We start from the raw sequence: 12,852 nt of genomic DNA on the forward strand, positions 1-12,852 counted from the left end.
AGCTGGATTCCAGAGACTCAGGGGAATCAGATGCCATTTTTACTCCAAGAAGGCCAGTCTCCAGGGGAGCCCAAGCACGATACAACGGCCCGGGCAGGGAGTGGGCAGCTCTGCCCTGAAAGGGCACCAAGCAGATATTTTTTCCATGTCAGGGCTGCCCAGCTGGGAAAGCGAGGACCCTTGGCCTGGCAGGAGCTGAGAAGGGTGAGGCACAGGTTACGTCGCCAGAGGTTAGGCGGGGGTAACAGTGGGGCTGCTTTCTACGGGGGGCTCATTCACCATTCCAGGGGTGTAAGCAGAGTGAGTGCTGGTCAGTGTTTCCGAAGGATCCCTCTGACTGCTGTGTCCGCAAGGAAGATCCAGGAGAGATGGGCTCTGAGAGGGACAAACCAGAAGAGGACCAGCTGGGTTGTTGTGGAGCTCTACGGTTCTGGCGGCAGCTGGGAAGACAGGGCCAGGAGAACACCCCACTTGAGGCTGCCCAAAGGATTAATGGGAAAGCCAGCATTCAAGAGATGGGGGCAGATCTCCACAGGAACAGCGTGGGGAAGGATCCCAAAGACAGGATGGCCTGGGTGTGGGTGGGCACGAGGAGGAGCTGGCCCAGGGGAGACAGACAGCCTGCACTCTCCGGGCTCGTATGCTTTCTATTTCAGAAATCCTCTCTAAAACAATTGCATTTATCAACCATACTTCAATAAAACTTTAAAAAACGAAAGAAGGAGTTCCCGCTGTGGCTCAGCAGGTTATGAACCTGACTAGGATCCATGAAGATGCGAGTTCGATCTCTGGCCTTGCTCAAGGATCCTGCCTTGCTGTGGCTGGGGTGTAAGCCAACAGTGGCTGCTTCCATTGGACTCCTAGCCTGGGAACTTCCATATGCTGCAGGTGTGGCCCTAAAAAGCAAAAAAGAAGAAGAAGAAGTCACAGGGAGGGAGTTGTTCCTCTCCTAGGTAGTGGGTGCACCAGGCAGGAACATTGCATGCCCTGCCCTTGTTGACGATGGCCCCTGCCCACCAGATGTTCTCAGGCCAGCAGAACAGGCTGCGGGTGAACCAGCAAAGCCCTAAGTGCACTGAAGATACTGGCTTTGCCTCAGGGGGTTGGGGGGCAGGATCCAGAGTGGACTTTACGTAGACTTGGGACCCAAGTGCAGAGCAGGGGGTTGTCACATTAGGAATTGGGGGCCTGGGGGTCTGGATCCCCTGGCACAGGGTATGCTCTCAGGAAACTGTGGCCACTATTGTTCTGCCCCCTGGCCCCAGTGAAAGTAATAAGGATAGGGCATTCCCTTGTGGCACAGTGGGTTAAGTATCTGGCATTGTCACTGCAGTGGCTCGGGGTGCTGCCATGGTGTGGGTTTGATCCCTGGCCCAGAAATGTCCACATGCCACAGGCATGGCCAGAAAAAAAATGCAAGTAATAAAGATAAACATACACCTACTCTATGAACTGGCAATTCCACTCCTAAGTATATACCCAGGAGAAATGAGGGCCTACACCCACAAATCTGTGTGTAGGAACAGAAATCTTCACAGGGGTATTATTTACAATAGCTCCACACTGGAAAAAACCTAAATGTCCATCACCTGGAGAACATGGGACTATGTTCTTACAATGGAATATAAATTTCAAATTTTGAAAAAGAAACACCGAGAAGAATGGATTGCACAGACATTATATTGATCCAAAAGAAGCAAGAGCCAGAGGAGTGCAGGAGGTAAGATCTTGGAATATGGTCTAGAACAGGCCATGGTGACAGAAGTCAGAAAACCAGTCGGGTAGGAGTATCTGCTATTGACTGCATAGCGACTTGCAGAAATTTTCTGAAATGATGGAAATATTCTATATCTTGATCTGGGCTGTGTTTACACAGGCATAGAAGTAGTTAAAAATTCCACCAAGCTGCACACTTAAGATTTATGCATTTTGCTGTATGTTTCCCTTCCATAAAAGTTAATAATACCGAGGAAGGTTCCCTGGGGCAGCACGGAGTTAAAGATCCAGTTGCCTCAGCTGTGGCGCAGGTCGCAACTGCAGCAGGGGGTTGCACCCTGGCCCAGGATCTTCCACATGCAGGGGAGGCGGCCAAAAAAAGTTAATAATACCTAATAATGATGATAGTGACCAATTATTGAGTGCTGTGTTCTAGGCACTAGTGTCCTTCTCTTAGACCCTAATTCCACTGCCTAGTAATTACTCGTTCACACGACCACCAAGGCACAGGGAAAGGATTTTTCCAAAGGACGGGAAATCAGAGCGCGAGGCTTGTTGGGAAGGAGCCCTGGGCTGGCTCTCAAGAAAGGCCGGCCTAAGCGTAGGCACTAGGTCCGGAGCATGCCCAAGACGGAGGGCACCGCCCGGCGCCGCCCAGGCAAAAGTGCGGACGTGACTCCAGCCCTAAAGGGTACAGCGTCCCCCCTCACTCCCGTGGATGTCCCGTGTAGAGCCCCGCCCGCAAGATCAGAGCCAAGCCGGCCAATCAGCAGCCGTTTGGGCCCGGGGGGTCATTCGATTAAGGGCCTCCGTCACCTAGGCTGACCATGCGCCTCCAATGGAAGAGCAGCCCAGGGGCCGCCAATGAGCAGCAGCCTTACGGCCTGCGCGGACTCTAGGGCTCCTGCGCCGAATTTCCGCAGTGAGCGCTCCACGCAGAATGCCGGTTGGCTCCCTGCCAGCCAATCCCCGGGGCGCTCAGGTCAGACAGCCAATGGGTGACATCCTCTCTGCTCCGGGCAGCAACGGTTGGCGCCGCGCTCCCGCAGCCCGCGGGAGGCGGGGGCGGATTGGCGCAGGCGGTGTCCAATGGGCGGCACGCGCGAGGCTCAGGGCCAATGAGCGCGCCGGGGGCGGGGCGGGCGCGGCGGCGGGCGGCTGCGAGGACAAGCGGGTGTCGGCGGCGGCGGCGGCGGCGGCGGCGGCGGCGGCGGCGGCGGAGGCCGGTGGTGGCAGGGGCGGGCGGCCATGGCGGCGACGGAGGCCAGCGGCGACGACGTCCGCTGCGTGCGGCTGAGCGCCGAGCGGGCCCGGACGCTGCTGGCCGACGTGGACACGCTGCTGTTCGACTGCGACGGCGTGCTGTGGCGCGGTGAGACGGCGGTGCCCGGCGCGCCCGAGGCCCTGACGGCGCTGCGGGCCCGCGGCAAGCGCCTCGGTTTCATTACCAACAACAGCAGCAAGACCCGCGAGGCATACGCCGAGAAGCTGCAGCGCCTGGGCTTCGGCGGCCCGTCGGGGCCCAACGCGGGCCGCGAAATCTTCGGCACAGCTTATTGCACCGCTCTCTACCTGCGCCAGCGCCTGGGCGGTGCGCCGACCCCCAAGGCCTACGTGCTAGGCAGCGCGGCCCTGGCCGCCGAGTTGGAGGCCGTGGGCGTCACCTGCGTGGGCGTGGGACCCGAGCCCCTGCAGGGCGAAGGCCCCAGTGCCTGGCTGGACGCGCCCCTGGAGCCCGACGTGCGCGCCGTCGTGGTGGGCTTCGACCCGCACTTCAGTTACATGAAGCTCACCAAGGCTGTGCGCTACCTGCAGCAGCCCAGCTGCCTGCTTGTGGGCACCAACATGGACAACAGACTCCCACTCGAGAACGGCCGCTTCATCGCGGGTCCGTGCGCCCCGGGGGTGGGAGGCTGGAGGGCGGGCGGCGGGCCCCTCTCGTCCTCTGACCCCCGGCACTCTGCTCCCCTCCCTCTGCGCCCCGCAGGTACCGGCTGTCTGGTCCGAGCCGTGGAGATGGCCGCCCAGCGCCAAGCAGACATCATAGGGAAACCCAGCCGCTTCATCTTTGACTGCGTGTCCCAGGAGTATGGCATCAACCCGGAGCGCACGGTCATGGTGGGTGATCGCCTGGACACAGACATCCTCCTGGGCGTCACCTGTGGTCTGAAGACCGTCCTGACCCTCACCGGAGTCTCCACTCTAGGAGACGTGAAGAGTAATCAAGAAAGTGACTGCATGTCTAGGAAGAAAATGGTCCCTGACTTCTATGTTGACAGCATAGCCGACCTTTTGCCTGCCCTTCAAGGTTAAAGATTTAGTGTCTTTAATCTCCAGAATAAAAAAAAAATGAAAAATCACTTACCCAGATTAATAGGTGGTGCTTAAGCATCGCTCAGCCAGGTGGCTTCAAAGAGTATTACTTGGAGTTAAGCAGAGGCACTAGTTTTAATCTTGTAAGTAAACGTTTGGGGGCGATTTTGTTTACAAATGCTTGTATTTTGAGATGCACTTTTAAGCTTGGAGGACATTGTGGGGGGTCCTGGGCCTCAGGTGCCAGTTGGCCTGGCCATTGGTTCAGCATATGCCCAGGATTTAGGTAACCTCAGGGCCTGCTGGTGGGACCGAGGTGAGGTGTCAAGTATTTTATTGAGCATTTCAGGGATCAGAGCATCTTGTACAAACCGGCCCAGGGCCCCCTTGTTGTGGTCACCAACAGTGGAGCCTGCTGGTGCCTCTCAGCTCCTCAGCTGCCCTGTGGGGGGTGGAGGAACGGGCTGCACTTGGGTGGTGTCTCCCTGTCCGTGGGGTGTGGGCCGCTGCCCTCACTACCAGCAACCCCCCCACCGCACACTTCCTTAAAAACCACTCTGATGTCACAATTGAGTGTCCGTTCTGTCTCAGATACCCATGTTTGCCACTCCAACACGATTGTGTGGTTCTGTAAACTCAGCCCAGCCAGACCTTGGCTTTTTCAGACGTGCACATAAACCCAGGTGACTTGGCTGAGTGTGTTGCTTGCCTAGTGGCTGCAAGGGCGCAGGAGTGTCTTCCTTGTTGTCTGGGCTGCTGTGCCCAGGGCAGCACAGAAGTTATTTTTATTAAACTTTTATTCAACTTTGTCAGGTGGTGGAATTGAATTGTAAGCGTGTTGATTAATGGCTGTGCTCTGTCTTGTAGGGCAAATCCCACTGAAGAAGCTTCCGTGCCCCACAGCCAGCAGTGCTGGCCAAGGAATGCCTGTCCACCAAGGCTCCCACTGGGTGGGATAGGAAAGAGGGGTCCCCCTCAAACAGGAAGTCTTTTTACGAAGCATCCAATCTCTTCCTGTCTTCTAGTACCCTTGGTTGGGATACGTGTTATATGTCAGTGGTCCACGAGGCCACCTATCTTGACCCTGGAGTCCCTTGTCAGTGGCCAGCTGGAGGACTGGCAGGATCCACTGGCTAGCCAAGGGTTCTTGGCAGGGGGCTGTGGACTTTTCTCCCTGTTCCGTAAGTTGCTGACCTTCGAGAATAGGCCTGATGAGCAGACTCCAGCCACACTTGTAGGGTAGGGCCTGGGAGGTTGTTCCTTTTGGCCGACTCCTTCCGGGTGCCTCGCCCTGCACCCAGCGGTGTCTGCCTGCAGCCTGTGGCTTCTCCACCACCCCAGGGTCACAGTGGCCCTTCACTCAGTCTTTTAAGAGTTCTCAGAGCAATAAAGGGTGTCCCGAGCCTTCAGCTCTTCCCAGGTCTGCGTGCCTGGGGTTCTGATGTGGCGGTGGGCAACGTGAGGGCAGCCAGCACCTGTGAGGTTGGTGGTGCTGACGTTGGCTCTGCGAGGTCGGCTCAAGGTGGGTCTGGATATTGAGCAGGCCTGTCAGGGCGTTGTCACCCACACCAGGAGCACGTGGCAGGTGCAGCAGCCAGCGACAGCTCCCTCTTCTGCTGGGCAGCAGCCCAGGAACTCTCTGCACCCTGTCTCCACCCCTGTTGCACTGTGTGAACCCAAAGGTATATTAAACTCTGAGACCTGAGCTGACTCTGGTGTTCCTTGCTCTTGCCTGGACAGCAAGCAGCCTCTGCAGAGGGTGCAGCTGTCTCTCGGGGAGGGGCTGGGGTTACACTCTGTACAAGACCGTTCTGGAATTCCAGTTCCAGATTTGGGATGCTCACCACAGCCACTCCATCTCAGGCCCACTGCAGAGCAGGTCCTGCACAAGCAGGGAAAACAAGGCACAAAAGAAAACCAGAGCAGGAGTTCCCGTCGTGGCGCAGTGGTTAACGAATCCGACTAGGAACCATGAGGTTGCGGGTTCGGTCCCTGCCCTTGCTCAGTGGGTTAACGATCCGGCGTTGCCGTGAGCTGTGGTGTAGGTTGCAGACGCGGCTCGGATCCCGCGTTGCTGTGGCTCTGGCGTAGGCCGGTGGCTACAGCTCCGATTCGACCCCTAGCCTGGGAACCTCCATATGCCGCGGGAGCGGCCCAAGAAATAGCAACAACAACAACAACAAAAAGACAAAAAAAAAAAAAAAAGAAAACCAGAGCAGGAAAGGGCCACGGGGTGAAGCTGGCGGGGGACAGGCATGTTCTCAAAGCTGCCAGTGCCAGGGCGGTAACTTGCAATCCACAGCATCAGGCAGCTGGAAACATACGGTATTAAGTTCGAGAAAGCTGCCCTGCAAAGGGGCGGGTGGGCAGAGGCTGGCTTAAGCGTCCCAGGCGTGCAGCACGTCCCCGCAGGCTGCCCTTAACTGCAGCGGAACCTAGTGGGAGCCATGCTTTTCACAAGTGAGCACCTGTGGCTGCCCAGCAGCCTGTCCTGTGTTGGTGGGGGCTGGGAAGCAGCTGGGGCGCATGGGGAGGAGAAGGGGCGGAGGGCTGTACCCAGTCATTCACCAAACAGGCCCTTGGTGTGCCGTGGGCTCAGCCCTGTGCCCAGTCCGGGGGTGCAGATACAACCCAAGAAACCAGAAACGGGCTTCCTTAGGAAAGGTTCAGCCTGCCCTACACCAGACGCTCCATACATATAAAGTCCTGGCCAGGCCGGAGCCGCTTTCTGTGCCAGCCACCAGGGCTTGATTGCCACAGGCCCAGATGCTCTGTGGTCTGCACGGGCCAAGTGGCAGGAGAGCCAGGCGCGATGACAAGCACCCCCTCCCCCCCAGGTGTCTCACCTGGATATCAGGTAGCTCTGCCGGGAAGGAGGCAGCGGGGTCAGGAGGGGAGAGGGCCAGGACGATTGTTTGGCTCATCAGGAGGCGTCCTGAGGCTTCCGGTCTGACTCCAAGGGGTGCCAGACAATCAGCGCATTGTCTCCAGGGCTGCAGCATGGAGCAGGGGAGCAGCCGGGCGGAAGGCCCCGGGCTTGTCAGTGTGAGTGCCTCCCACCACCCAGTGCCCTGTCCTGGGACAAGGACTCGCGGCCTGTCCTAAGCAGGGGACTGGAGTGCGGCACCTGCCTCCCATACCCCGTCAGCCCCTGCCTTCCGAGCCAGCCGGTGGCCGGGTCTGCTCCAGGCCCGTCTGACAGCAGTGTGCCTGCAGGTGAAGACCACGCCCTGCCATGCGGGTGGGAAGGCTCCCCGCCTGCTGCTGCTGCTGCTGCTGGCACTGGCCACCGCGGGGGCCATGGCTGGAGGGCTTCTCGGCTTTGCTCACAGCCCTCCCAAGGTGAGCCTGACCTCAGGATGAGGGCAGCGGCAGAGCCAGGGGGAGGGGGGAGGAGAAGCTAGCATGTCGCAGCCCCCCTGGCAGAGCCAAGGCTCCGAGCGGACAGCTGGAGGCCCAGGGGGGTGAAGGGGTCAGAACCCCCATAGCAAGACCGGAGGTGGCCCCAGCCGGCCCCGCTGAGCCCCAGGTTCCCACTCTCAGCCAACGCTACAGATGCTCCGTCCGACCCTCCCGAGCCCCAGGGGACCCCGATCCAACCAAACTGAACAGGTGGACGTGGCCAGGAAAGTGGTGACCATCACAGTGACCCCGGCTGAGAGCAACCACAGCTGGACAGTGCTGCTGGACGGGCAGAGCGTGAGTGGGCTGGGGGGAGTGGGGGTCACCGCCTGGGGAGGTCCTGGCCCCGCCTCACCGTCCACCTCCCCAGGGTTGTGTCTGTTACCGCCCCTCGGAGCCCCGGGCCTGCTTCCTCCACCTGATGGAACCCCGCGATCGCGAGGCCCTGCAGCTGCTGGTGAATTCCTCCCAGGTAAGGCGCCTTGGGTCAGGGGCCAGACAAAGGGTCCTGTGTACAGCCGGGGCCTGGGGTGTCTGGGGCTCCAGTTTCAGGGGAACAGAAGCTCTGTCTTCCCTGGTTGAGGCTGCTGACAAGAACTGGGGCAGGGCTGGCACGCCGCCAGCACATCCAGGGAGGCACGGGTCCTACTCAGCCGGGGGCAGCGCACGTGTCCCTCTCTGCAGCCCCACTGGCCTCGCAGCCCCGGCCGGGACACCCGCTACACCCAGGAGCTGCTGGCAGTGCTTGGGAACCATGAGGTGGACCCTGCCCAGGTGGGGGCTCCCGTGCAGCGCCTTTGTGCAGAGACCCCCATTTACTGGGCTCGACGAGCAGAGGGTGAGTGGGGCAGGCTGCAAGGAGAGGCCCAGGCTCCGCGGGAGGGGCCGGGGGGAGGAGGCCCTGGGGTTCATGGAGGCCCCTCCCCCCAGGGCCCCGGAGGCAGCGGCTCCTCTACCTGTGCATTGACATCTGCTTCCCGAGCAGCATCTGCGTGTCAGTCTGCTTTTATTACCTCCCGGACTAAGCGCCTGGCTGGCCCTGTCACCAGTCCCAGACAGGGCGACCACCGGCAGCACTAATAAACCACTCCAGCAGCCATGATGGTGTTGTCTGCGGCCTCAGGGGACAAGTGAGGGGCAAGGAAGGAAAGGGGGAGGCGCTGGTTTGGGGACGGGCAGGCGCCTCCGATCCCTCTCCGGAGCTCTAGGCCTTGTGGGTCCGGAATTTCCGAAGGGAACGCCGGTGGCTGGGGTGGGTCTCCTGAGCCCGGGCACATCCGGAGAGGCAGCCGGGGCTGGAGGGTCCCAGGGCGGACCGATTGGGCCCGGCGGGTCTGGCCGAGGGGGCCGGGGCAGGTCAGTCAGGTCCAGCTGGCCTAGGCTGACCTGGGCAGCTGGACGGACACATCCTGCGGGTGCCATCGGGGCGGCCGCCCACAATCCCAAGGGCACACAGGCTAGCCCAGCACACTGTCGTTGAAGGCCAGACAGACGACAGCTTTCTGGTGGCCGCCGTACTCTCTCTTGATCTCGCCCGTCTCCACGCACCAGAGCCGGGCCAGGTTATCAGAGGAAGCTGCAGGCAGGGAGAGCACGTCAGTGGCTCAGGGGGCGGCCCTGGCCAGGCCACGCCACAGGCCAGCTCCTGGGCAGCCGGGGGGCCGTGGCCGGGCCAGCGGGGACCGGGAGGCAGGGCGGGCGGGGCTCACCAGTGACGATGTACTGGGAGTCCCCCGAGAAGGCGCAGCCCCACATCCAGCCTCGGGAGGACTCTCCGGGGTTGCTGCTCTTGATGCTCAGTTCCGTCATCAGGGAGAAGTTGGACGTCCTCCAGATCTTGCACGTCTGGTCAGCCGAGCAGGTGGCAAGGAGCCTGGGGGCAAGTGTGAGTGTGGCAGGGGTGTCATCAACAGCCCCTCCATCCCGCACCCCCTTGCCATCCACCAGGTAGGCCCCAAGGCATTAGCCCCTCCCCGCCCCAGACACGCCCCCTCCTCCCCGCAGCCAGGTGAGGGCTCCCGGCACCCCAGGCCCTGCACACACGTGGAGTCTGGGCTGAAGCGGCACTGCAGGGCGTAGCGGGTGTGGGCTGGGATTTTGGTCTTGGGGATGAGCTGTGTCACCTCGTCGCCAATGCCCCCGGTCAGATTCCAGACAAAGCAGTTCCCCTGCGGAGTAAGTGGGAAGTGCTGGGAGCCCCGGAGCCTCTGGGCTGACACATGGGGAGGGACGTCATGGCAGTGAGACCCACATCCAGGGCTGCCAGCCAACACTGTGGCTGTGCGCAGGGATCGGGGGGCCAGGGACATGTGACAGGCACATCTGGTCCTGCCTGCAAGGAGCACCTGGGAGATCAGGCCACAGCCAAGTGCTACGCCTGATGGGCTGCAAGCAGAAGGCCACGCCTGGCTTTCCCGAAGGGTGCTGCTGGCCTACAGGAGTGAGGAGAACAAGATGGGAGGAGGGGGGCGTCCCCATGGTGGCTCAGTGGCAACGAGTCTGACTAGGACCCATGAGGACTCAGGTTCGATCCCTGAAAAGTGACGCCCAGGTTTCTGGCTTTGGTGACTGGGCCAGAGCTGGAGCCCAGGATGGCGGAGAGGAAGGGGCCAGAGGGACACCTGGGGAAGAAGCCCCCCTGTGGAGAACACAGGAGATAAAGGCTGGGTACGAGCCACCCACCTTCCCCAGGACTCACAGTGCTGTTGACTGCCGCCATGTAGCTGGCGTCGGGGTCGATGTGGGCAGACGTGATGGAGACCTCGGGCTCCGGGATCAGCTGCTCGTTGTGGTCAGTTTTCAGGTCCCAGATGTGGATGGCGCCGCTCTGGTCACCCACGATGAGCTCCGCCTGAGGGGCAGGGGAGGTGAGGCAGGGCAGGACCCCTGCCCACCAAAGCCCCAGGGTGCCCAGCCCTGTGTGTGCCCCTCACCTGGTTGGGGTGCAAGCACACGCAGTTAATGGGCGCGTTCACCTGGAAGATCCGCTGACACTGCAGGTTCCGGGACCTTCAACGTGGGGACACGCTCCGTCTGTGGCAGACGCTATTGCCCCCCCCCCACACGCCCCTTCCCTGGCCGCTCATCCTCATCCTTCTGTGATGGGCGCTGTCTTACAGGAAATACGCGGGAGGCTTGTCCCCACCCCCATGAGGGGTAGCCTGAAGCCAGTGACAGACTCAGAAGGGGCATGAAGGGTGGCCTCTTGCCTCGAGGCGGGACTGCTCTCTTATCATTATTATTTGCTGTTTTTTGGACACACCCTCAGTACATGGACGTTCCCCGGCCAGGGATCAAACCCACAGCACAGCAGTGACACCCCCAACCTGCCAAGCCACCAGGAGCTCTGGGACTTCCTCTTTGAAGCAGGTGGTTTCAGAGGGCCCTGTGGGATCAGGCTAAGGCTACACCCATCTTTGTGTGCCTTCATCCTGCCTTCCGCACCTGCCCTCTAGAAACCACTGCACCGAAAACTCTGTCTCAGCTCTCACCTGGAGTGAACCTGACCTGAGACAGTCTCTAGCCTGGCCCCTCCTCCCACCCAGTGCCCCGCACCTGAGGTCCCAGATCCGGGCCGTGCAGTCCTCGCCACCAGTGTACATCCAGCGGCCATCCTCATGGAAGCCCACAGACGCGATGTTCTTGTTGACCCCATCGTAGCTGATGATGGGGTTGGGATTATTGGAGTTGAGATCATACATGCGAATGTGCTGGTAACCTGGGGGCACAGTTCAAGCTCAAGTCTGGCTGGGCCTAGATGGACCTATGGGAAATCAGGGCCCGGAGTGGAGGAGAAGGTACCTGCAGCAGCAATCATGCTACGGTCGGGTGTGATCTCCAGTGCGTTCACCTGCTGGGCCTGTTAAGGACAAGGAACAGGGCCCCAGGGCCAGGGGCCCCCAATGCTTCCGGCATCCAGCTCGGCTATCCCATCCTTCCCACTGGAGGCCTTTGCTCAGGCTGTTACCCCACCAGGCATCCTGCCCAGCACCATCCCACAGCCCCAGGGGAGGATACGGAGTCCTGGTGCTGTACGGTTCGGGTACAGATCCCGCTGTGGGCCTGCCAGAACCGCACTGTGTGGTCATAGCCTGCAGTGGCCAAGATGACAGGGTCACTGCCCACCGTGCCTGGAGACGTGTTCATGGTGTGGCTGCTTGAAAGACTCGGACCTACACAGGGCCCTAGGTCTGACCGGCAGGGGTCAAAGATCAGAGCATCTGGAGAAGAAAGAGTTCAGTATTTAGAGAATACCCTCTATGTCCTTAATAGGTGACAACAGATCACTGAGTGCTGGAAAATAAAATCATTCCCATTTTAAGTATGGGGAAACCGAGGCTCAGAGAGATTCAGGGACACGCGTGACAACCATCCGGGGACAGCTCCGTGCTCCAAGGCGCGCGCTCCGTTCCCGGTCCCACGAACGCGGACGGAACGCCACCCCACCCGCGACCGGCAGGGGGCAGTCACGTCCGGGGCGCCGCTCTGCCGCAGGGGCGGGCCGCGCGTGCGCAGCAGGGCCCCGGACGGGCCGGAGGGGAAAAAGCCGGAACGCTGCGGCCGCGCATGCGTAGCAAGGCCGGCGGCTGACCCTGATGGAAGGGGGCGCTACCTGCCTGGACCCGCGAGCCCCCGGTGCTCCGCCGACCGTCTTGACTCCGTCCCGCTAAGGCAGCTTCCCCCGGGCGCACTCTCCCGGCCACTGGAAGCCGCCTTCGAGCTCTCGTTCCGCGGCCTCCGTACCTTACACGCGGCTCTGCGCTCCGCCGAGGTCCAGGACGGTGAGCGGAGCCGGAACGAGTCGATAGAGGCGTAGGCCGAGTGTAGAGCTATCGATGAGCCATTACGGCGACACCAAGGGACCTACGGGGTGGGGGCGGGGGGACGAGACCGAAGTTCTGGGGCACGGGGTCCCTGCTGTCTGGGAAGAACCTGTACAGGCCTCTGTGCTCCCAGGCGGCGCGGCGGGACGAAAGCAGCGACCCCAGCCTCCTGCCCCTCCGGCACCCCACCCTTCTCAAACCCTTTCTCCAGGTCCGTGTCGCGCCACCCCCTCCCTCCCACGCATCCCCTGCTCCCCACGCGGGGTTGGGGTTCCCAGGTAATTTGTGGGACACCCTGTTGCATTTGAATTCAGATAAGCAACACATTTTGTGTATTTTTAAAGTACTAATATATCCCAAATATTGTATGAGTTAGACTAGTAAGTTCCTCGTTGTCTAGGTGAAATTCTCATGGAACGAGATGTCCTGTGGTTTTATTTGCTAGATCAGGCCACCCTGGTCTGGTCCCTTTCAGACCTGTCCAGCCCCTCACTAATCCTAGTGCCCTCTCCAAAACGGGGGTCCCTCAAGCCTCCTTTTCCATCCAGGCCTCCCAGGCTCTACCCACGTGGTTTCACCCTCTTTCACAGGAAAATAG

General features: G+C 60.6%; 3 protein-coding genes and 1 non-coding gene across 5 annotated transcripts; 3 read left to right on the forward strand and 1 right to left on the reverse strand.

Annotated features, from left to right (window-relative positions):
• The first annotated feature begins 2,853 nt into the window (after positions 1-2,853).
• PGP (phosphoglycolate phosphatase) lies at positions 2,854-5,734 on the forward strand. Its single transcript, XM_003481109.5, has 2 exons — positions 2,854-3,604; positions 3,704-5,734. Exons 1-2 carry the CDS (start codon positions 2,965-2,967, stop codon positions 4,027-4,029), a joined length of 966 nt encoding a protein of 321 aa, XP_003481157.2. The 5' UTR covers positions 2,854-2,964; the 3' UTR covers positions 4,030-5,734.
• Positions 4,812-12,206, reverse strand: MLST8 (MTOR associated protein, LST8 homolog). Of its 2 annotated transcripts, none has more exons than XM_013987830.3 (9): positions 12,048-12,206; positions 11,449-11,651; positions 11,233-11,284; positions 10,987-11,149; positions 10,365-10,440; positions 10,130-10,282; positions 9,475-9,599; positions 9,141-9,304; positions 4,812-9,007 (listed from the first exon to the last, which is right to left on the reverse strand). In XM_013987830.3, exons 2-9 carry the CDS (start codon positions 11,575-11,577, stop codon positions 8,889-8,891), a joined length of 981 nt encoding a protein of 326 aa, XP_013843284.1. In that variant the 5' UTR covers positions 11,578-11,651; positions 12,048-12,206; the 3' UTR covers positions 4,812-8,888. The 2 variants fall into 2 exon arrangements, with proteins under 2 accessions (XP_013843284.1, XP_003481154.1); XM_003481106.5 differs by having other exon boundaries at positions 8,421-9,007; positions 12,044-12,206.
• MIR1842 (microRNA mir-1842) lies at positions 5,458-5,553 on the forward strand. Its single transcript, NR_162167.1, has one exon. It is a non-coding gene; the product is annotated as a microRNA mir-1842 (primary transcript).
• On the forward strand, positions 7,003-8,530 carry BRICD5 (BRICHOS domain containing 5). The gene is made up of 6 exons (NM_001435414.1): positions 7,003-7,074; positions 7,246-7,371; positions 7,573-7,728; positions 7,802-7,903; positions 8,116-8,269; positions 8,362-8,530. The coding sequence occupies exons 1-6, from the start codon at positions 7,030-7,032 to the stop codon at positions 8,454-8,456; spliced, it is 678 nt and encodes a 225-aa protein (NP_001422343.1). The 5' UTR covers positions 7,003-7,029; the 3' UTR covers positions 8,457-8,530.
• Positions 12,207-12,852: the final 646 nt, after the last annotated feature.

The sequence above is a fragment of the Sus scrofa genome, chromosome 3 (assembly GCF_054392235.1).
Source record: "Sus scrofa isolate SSC_HxYL_T2T_F1_AM1 chromosome 3, Sscrofa_HxYL_maternal_Yorkshire_Landrace_v2.0, whole genome shotgun sequence".
Lineage (NCBI taxonomy): Eukaryota > Metazoa > Chordata > Mammalia > Artiodactyla > Suidae > Sus > Sus scrofa.

Coding starts and splice junctions, on each gene's coding strand:
- PGP (XM_003481109.5), top strand. CDS start 2,965: ATGGCGGCGACGGAGGCCAGCGGCGACGACGTCCGCTGCGTGCGGCTG. Junction 3,605..3,703: donor GAACGGCCGCTTCATCGCGG/GTCCGTGCGCCC, acceptor TGCGCCCCGCAG/GTACCGGCTGTCTGGTCCGA.
- BRICD5 (NM_001435414.1), top strand. CDS start 7,030: ATGGAGCAGGGGAGCAGCCGGGCGGAAGGCCCCGGGCTTGTCAGT. Junction 7,372..7,572: donor TTGCTCACAGCCCTCCCAAG/GTGAGCCTGACC, acceptor TCCCACTCTCAG/CCAACGCTACAGATGCTCCG. Junction 7,904..8,115: donor TGCTGGTGAATTCCTCCCAG/GTAAGGCGCCTT, acceptor CCCTCTCTGCAG/CCCCACTGGCCTCGCAGCCC.
- MLST8 (XM_013987830.3), bottom strand. CDS start 11,577: ATGAACACGTCTCCAGGCACGGTGGGCAGTGACCCTGTCATCTTGGCC. Junction 11,150..11,232: donor TAGCATGATTGCTGCTGCAG/GTACCTTCTCCT, acceptor CTGTGCCCCCAG/GTTACCAGCACATTCGCATG. Junction 9,008..9,140: donor CTCCCAGTACATCGTCACTG/GTGAGCCCCGCC, acceptor CCCTGCCTGCAG/CTTCCTCTGATAACCTGGCC.